This window comes from Halichoerus grypus, chromosome 11 (assembly GCF_964656455.1).
Source record: "Halichoerus grypus chromosome 11, mHalGry1.hap1.1, whole genome shotgun sequence".
Taxonomy (NCBI): Eukaryota; Metazoa; Chordata; class Mammalia; order Carnivora; family Phocidae; genus Halichoerus; species Halichoerus grypus.
This window is the reverse complement of record NC_135722.1, coordinates 106005294-106012863: the sequence shown is the minus strand read 5'-3', so window position 1 is coordinate 106012863 and position 7570 is coordinate 106005294. Positions and strand designations below refer to the sequence as shown.

Genomic DNA, 7570 nt, shown 5'->3' with positions numbered 1-7570 from the left:
TTATATGTTAATAAAAAAAAAAAGAGATACAAACTCCCAGTTATAAAATAAGTCACAGAGATGAGAAGTACAGCATCAGGAATACAGTTGATAATATATGTATTAAAGTTGTATGGTGACAGATGGTGACTATATTTATCATGGTGAACACTGAGCTACACACAGAATTGTCCAATCACTATTTATAGACCTACAACTCATGTAACACTGTATGTTAATCATACTTCAATTAAAAAAAAGAATACCTAAGTCTAATTTTCTTTTTCTACTTTTATATCATCTCTTTTTTATATTCTTCCCTCATATCTTCTTTTTTTCTCGACAAACAATACTCGTTTGCTTTATGTTTTTCTTTTTTAAAGATTATGTTTGTGGGCCCAAGATTCGAGGCAGAGGTGGGTACATCAGAAACATACATGAGGCCTGCCCTTGCTCCCCAGTAAAAGCAGAATGCATTTACTCATCAAAGTTCAGTGCATTTGTCCAGTTCAGCACTTCATCCACTTCCCATTCCATCACAGAATCTATTCCACCGCCTTCGACAGCTCTCATTAGCCCCTTGGTGGCTGTGTGAATTAAATCTAGAGTTCTATGATTTGTTGACTTAGCCTCTAGGTTTCCTGCATAGTACCTAAACAGGGGAAAGGAAGGGAGACATCATCTTGTGAAACAGGTCATTACTAGTAGATACAGTTAATATATATATTGTTGTTGTGAAACAATTAAAGCAGGTTTTCACCTGATTTATCTCAAATACATCCAAACCACGTTCTATGTGATGGGATCTTTTGGGAAAAAAAAAGAAAAAGAAAAAAGAAACAAAGCAACTTAATCAACCATGCTAACTGGTGAAGCCTCGTTTCAAAACCACCCCTCAGTACACTGCCCTGCTATGATACAATGAAAAACCAAGTAATTAAATCACCAAATCATAGAATTACAGAGTCAAAGGATCTTGGAGACCAGATGATTAGCCCTCTTGTCTTACAGGAGAGAGATTAAGTCCTGGAAGACAAGGTCATGCGGCTAACAGCAGGTAGAGGGGAAAGCGGAGGGAACAGGAAAGAGAGGGAGAGGCAAAGGGAAGAGAGATGGTAATACCCTTTTTTGTGTCAGGTACTTTTCATACATTATCTTGTTTAATTCTCTCTAAAAGACACAGCCATTTGTGACACCTGTTTTTATTCCTATTTTACGGGTGAGGAAATGGAGAGCTGGGGAAGTTAAATTGTTCAAGATCATGTAAGTAGCAAGCAGATGTCAGAGCCCGTCTTCGAATCGGACTCCAAGTCCAGACTTCTTCGGCTGCACTGTTCTGTCTCATGTTAGTCTGAGCACATAAATGAACGCATCCACCAAACGTGAGCTAAGTGTGTACAGGCAAGTTAGCAGTCCTTACCAAGAATATTAGAAAATGGTGTTTTTTCTTTGGTTTTTCATTTTAAGATCTACAATGGTATTCCATTTTCAAAGTTAACCTACTCTGAAACTGTTTTCATTTCTTAATTCAACACAGAGTAGGAAGCAGCATGGTGGTCGTGTAGGGCTAGATAGGACTCTGATATCCAACTATCTGGCCTTGAGTCTTGCTTCTGTGATTTATTTACTAGCTCTAGGACCTTTGCCAAATAACCTAGTCTTCCTGGGCTTCAGATTACCTTAAAATGGTAGTCATAATACTCCTCAGCATTCTTGAGAGGTTTAGAAGTGTAAGTCTTTATAAAGCATTCAGAACGATGACTGGCACATAGGAAGCATTCAATAAAAGAAGGCACACAAATTCCTGGATGGTAAGAGGTAGGACAGTGACAAGATATGTCTCTGCCTTCATGAAGTTTTCGCTTTTTCAAACTTTAAATAGATAATGATCCATGAGAGCTATTTTCATAGAAGCAGGAACATGCCTCTTGATTTATATTGGTTAGTAAGAGCACAAATTGTAAGAAAGTATGATTTCACAATTTTTCTATAGTTCTTCATTCACTTACTCATGTAATAAATACTTATCAAGTGTCCACCATTTGCAAAGCATTGTGTACAGAGATGGGATTCCTTTGTGGAACTTGCAAATCTTCCACTCTATATTCCCTGAACATAATAGGCACTCAAAAAAATTAGTACTGAATGAATGAATGATGGTACCCAATGGCCCAGGTTTATTAACTAATGCTGATGCCACAACAAAAATGCATTAGAAATCAGAAAATTCTGGAAGGCTAGAGGTGAACACATTTTTTATGAGTTCTTCCATGTTTTACCTTCCCAAATATACACTTGTGACTAGATTTGGAAACTGGATGATATTTCTTTTTCCTTTGGCAACAGTGATTTACAACAGTTCAGTTATCTATTTTTTACTCTCATCAAGGATATATAGAAAGAGGATTAATTTTAAAGAGAATTATAATACTTATTCCAATAATTTAATTCTGTTTTAAACTCTTTAAATATTAGTCACTACTTATAGTTAAGTGGGCTGTAACAGTAATCAAACAACAATAGGTCAGCAAGGACAGAATTTCAAATACAACAGTAACCAGAAATACAGATCACTTCATAATAATCATAACATGTTTCATAAAAAATGAGCAGTATTTAAAACAAAAACAATATAAAATTTGGCTTTAGAGGTAATGCTGCAATATATCCATTTTAAAATGATCTCATATTCTAAGATAGAAAATTTAAAGAGAAAAAAAATTATAAAAATTTTTCTGAAACCAACAGGGAGAGAAGTTAAAATGCAAAAGACCTAGTAAAAATCAAAGTTTAAACTGGAAAAGAAGTCAAGAAAAGCTAAGATCTCTAGGGCAGCACAGGAAGGTAATGTAAAAACCACATTTTTTTTTTTTTAATTAAGAGAGAGGTAAAAAAAAAAATTAAGATTTTGTTGATTTTGTTTACTGCTGATTCTCAGCAGAAGTAGGTAGAGGATGCCATCATCAGTGAACAAAGCACACAAAGTAACACTTCTCGTTCATGCCCTGCAACCTTACAGAAAGGAAACGTTACAACATCCAGCTATAAGGACTCACTCCCTCCCTCACTCACTCAACTCATTCAACAAACATGTCTTCATTAAGCATCTACTATGTCTACAGCCCTGTGCTGACAAATAGATCAGAGTCTCTGTTCTTCAGGAGCTCCCAGTGTAGTGGAGGTGGCAGACAAATACACAGAGATTTGCACAAGTGTGACAACTGAGTATATAACACATCTATGAGGGCACCTCCGAAAACAGTGCCCGTGCGTCGCTATGTCCGGGTCAGGGCAGGCTTCAGAAGCTGTTTGAGCCAAGCATCAGAAGGTGAAGGCCTTGTTGCCATGGAATTGAGCCAGAAAAGAGCAACCTGGGGAGAGGGACTATCATGTGGGATGGAGGTAACGGTGAGCCCCCAACATGCTTCGGGTAAGGAGGTGATTTAATTCGTGTTTTCAAGACATGGCATCAGTGTTTACACCGAGATGGCAAAGGATGAGAGACAAAGAGACCAAGTGGAAGGACTCTGCCCGTGAAGTGGAAATGAGAATACTGAGAAGCTCCAGTCGGGGAGGGACAGACATGCCAGACTTGGGAGAGTCTCTGGAAGCAGAATTGATAGGACTTTATGACAGATGACCCACGGGAGCTTATGACAGGTAAGAAGTCAAGGAGAACCCCTACATTTCTGACTTGGATGACTGGGTAAATGATGGTGTCATAACCTGAGGCCAAGAGGAATATGGAAAAGAAACCATTTTTATGATGAGCAATATAAGAAATTCAGTGTTAGACCAATTGAGTTTGAGATAGAAATGTCCATGTAATTAGAAATAGAGAGCTCAGTTATGGATGAGGATTGAGAGTAAACAGAGGAAAGAAAAGAAAAAAGAAATAAAATAGATTATTATTCATGTGCACTGGCTTATTTCCAGGTGTCTCGCCCTCCGGTCTCCCCCCACCACGGTGCTGTGTCTCAGTGTCAGCAAACCACATGAGCGTTCTGTCAGTGCTAGCTGTTTCTGGGGACGGCACACACGGTGAGCCTACTGCGTTGTTCTCAGCCTATTACCACTTCCTTTACTGTACATGCATCCCCAGTTAGAGGCAATGTTGTATGGAATAAAATGATGATGGATAAGGCTTCTGTAATAAATGGTATTGCTGACAGAAGTAATGCAAGCAGAGAAATAAAACACACACCCAGAATATTTGTCTATCACTGTGAACACAAAGAGATGCCACCTCTATCTGGGAAGGGTCCAACATAATCAGCCTGCCACCAGGCAGCCAGCACACTGTTGGAGGCAAAGTAATGGTTGCTGCTGTCCAGTTATCTGTGACTATAGAGACGGAACAACCTCAGTGAGGAAAAGACCAAGTTTATGAATCTATATGTAGCCTCCATCCCTATACCCGTGACCACTTTGTACATGGCTCCATTGAGCAACAACTGAAGAGGCCCGGTGAAAAAATGGACATTGACAGGATGGATCACCTCGTCCATCTGAATACTTAGAGCTTTCTGCCTCCTAGGGAGGACATTCACAAGGACACAAATATATGCTATGCCCATTCTGAGTATACCTGTCCCCAGACCTAATCCCAATTTCCCCCATTTAATTCCATCCAAGTACCTAATCAGCTGAGAAGCTTTCAGTTACTGCCCACAGACAATAAGGTTTCTGTCTCAAACTGCTTCTCCTTTCTATATGAAGTAGAAAACCACTTGTGCTCACTGGGAGGATACCCTTTGACCATTCTCTGGGCCTACTGAGGGGTTGTAATCTAGTCACTGTCCATATTTGGATGTTGCCAGGATCCTGTGCAGATGCCTGGTGAATTAGACCTAATATACTCTCCCTCTGTTAGCTTGTCACAGGGGACTCCCCATGAAGCCAAAGGCACAGAGATGAAGCAGAGCCAATGTAGGATTGAAGGAATCCGAGCCACCTGCTCATACAGCTTACCGTAACCCTCTGGACCTTCTCAGACTCATTCTCTTTTGTACTGAGATGATGCTGTGTACTCTCAGTTTTACGGTTCATTGGATTAGATAAAAGTCAGGTCAGTTCATAATCACAGAGCACTTGGAATCCTACTGCCAAGCATCCAGTCTCTCCCAGGGCCCAGTAGCAGAACCAGAACTGATTTTCAAATGTAAAATAGCTGTTGGCAGAAGAGGGCATTACCTTACTCCTAAAACCTCTGTGCTGAGATCCTCTAATTATAAGAAGCTCCACACAGCATTTCACTGTCTGTCCAATACTGTTGGGACTGCTTGGCCCTAAATGCCAAGTGGGAGCACCTTGACCACACTGTGGACCTGCTACCATGTTCATTCTTACACCATGTCCCACTGGAGCCCAGTAGCCTCATTAGGTTATCTTGAAAACTCGTTGGAGCAGCACACCCCAATGTGGCATGTTTTACTTCCTAAATCCAGAGAAGCCCTTTAAGTGCTGTGTGCCTTCAAGACAGCCATGCCAAGGTATTGAAACTTATCTCTCACTTTAGAAAGGATATCCCAAAATGTCCATAAGCTTTAGCTATGTGGCAAACCCTGAACATTTTGCAAAATTTCTCTCTCTCCTTCTGGTGTGCATTTGTCCTAGGAAGTCAACCAGGGAGTTATTTTCTGCTCACTGCATCTGATTAGTATAAGGTCACCAATGTAAGGACATGCATGATGGTCTGTGGGAACTGAGATGTACAAGCCCCTAGGGAAAACAACAGGAGAGCAGACACAGCTCTGAGAGTAAGATGGAAAGGCACATCCTCTTCTCTCCATGTAAATGCAAACTGCCTCTCTTTTTGCTTACAGGTTGGGATGGAAAGAACATGTGTCAGGTCAATAGCAACGTAACAGGGGCCAGGGGCTGTGCCGACCTGCTGCATTAGAGGAAGCACTTCTGGAAGTTTAGCTGCTATCTGTGTCCCCACCTGACCTCCACCGTTACTCCTGGTGAATTAAAGGTACCAATCCCACCACTGCTTTCACCACTGTCATCTCCAGTCTATAAAAACAGCCACCACGGAGTTCATCAAGAACTCTGCGGCTCCTCTCATTTATTAATGACTTGGTGAAAACTGTATCTTCTAGGCCTCCTGGGGTTACAGCCTGTGGGTAGGTGAGTAGACTGCATGTAAGAGGAACAAATATATGCATTCCCCTGACACTTCAGAAATCCTTTTTTCTACAGGATACCAGAGAAGTTCAGGCATTTTGCAGTAGTAGAGCTTTGGTTGAGTTGAGGCTTTGATTAGCCAACCAGACAGACTATTTAACATCATTTCTGGGTACTCAAGCCAACACATTAAATTCATAATCCTAGATGAATGTGGCCATTATCAGTAAATTTAACCCGTTTTCTGATCTTGCAACCTGAAAATTCACTCTCACACATGTTTCCAAGACTCCTATTAATGAGATTGGTAAATTCTTTTAAGTCTTTTGATTTATAAGCAATCTCCTCCTGGAGTAGATCTCGTACCTCTGTGTCCCGGCTGCTCTGAGACAGAACTCCCGCTGGGGGCTGGAGGCGATGCGCAATGTTTGTGGGAGAAGGCTAAGGAGAATCAGCATGAGCACGTGCAGCAACTGTGCCAGATGCAGTCACTGAAAAGCTTTTATGCAGAGAAGGCCTGTCCCACAAAACAGGGAGGAAGAACTTCCTCCACCAACAGGGGAGTTTGAAGTTCAAGGTTCTCAGCCTTGTCTATACCTGCCCATATGTCTCCATCCTAGGTCTCTGGATTCCACTTCTTCCCCACTCATGCCCTTAACCTTAGTGCATAAGGGCTGAGAGCATTAAGCATTTGATTGCACTGTAGGCGCTGTAACCCTGTGACCCTTACAACTGGTTCCTGGGTTGCCCCCAACTCACCCTGCAAGTACAAGAGATGAAGAACTACTTTATCAAGATCTTCTGAATGTCTGCACATGTTCTTACAAAAATCAGTGGATGAACGGACAAATAAAATGGGATACATACACGAGAATATTATTCAGCCATAAAAAAATGAAATTGTGCCATTTGCAACAACATGAATGGAGCTTGAGAGCATTATCGAAGTGAAAGAAGTCAGAAAGATAAATACCATATGATCTCACTTACATATGGAATCTAAAAATACACACACAAGCTCATAGATTAACAGAATACATTGGTGACTGTCAAAGGCAGTGGGTTGGGGGGTAGACAAAATGGGTGGAGGGGGGTCACAAAAGTTTTTACAACTTTACTGAGGTATAGCTGATATATAGTAAACATATTTTAACAGAACAACTTGAAGAGTTTTGATATAAGTATACACCTGTGAATCCATCACTACAGTAAAAAATGAACATATCCATCACCCCCAAAGTTCCTTGGGGGACTTTGTCATCCTTTCCTCCCTTCATCCCCCCACCCTCATCTCCAGACAACTACTAATCTGCTTTGTGTATCTCCAGATTTGTTCATATTTTCTAGCATTTTATGTAAATGGAATCATACAGTATGAACTCTTTTTTTTATTATTATGTTATGTTAATCACCACACATTACATCATTAGTTTTTGACATAGTGCTCCATGATTCATTGCAG

The 7570-nt window shown here is 40.7% G+C and overlaps 1 protein-coding gene across 1 annotated transcript in view; it reads right to left on the bottom strand.

The window, feature by feature from the left end:
- Nucleotides 1–369: 369 nt before the first annotated feature.
- Nucleotides 370–7570, bottom strand: part of C11H11orf65 (chromosome 11 C11orf65 homolog) — a 55405-nt gene continuing 48204 nt past the window's right edge. The window contains exon 5 of the mRNA XM_078059053.1: nt 370–631. Within this exon, the coding sequence (XP_077915179.1) occupies nt 457–631 (175 nt within the window). The 3' untranslated portion in view covers nt 370–456. The remainder of the gene's footprint in view (nt 632–7570) is intronic.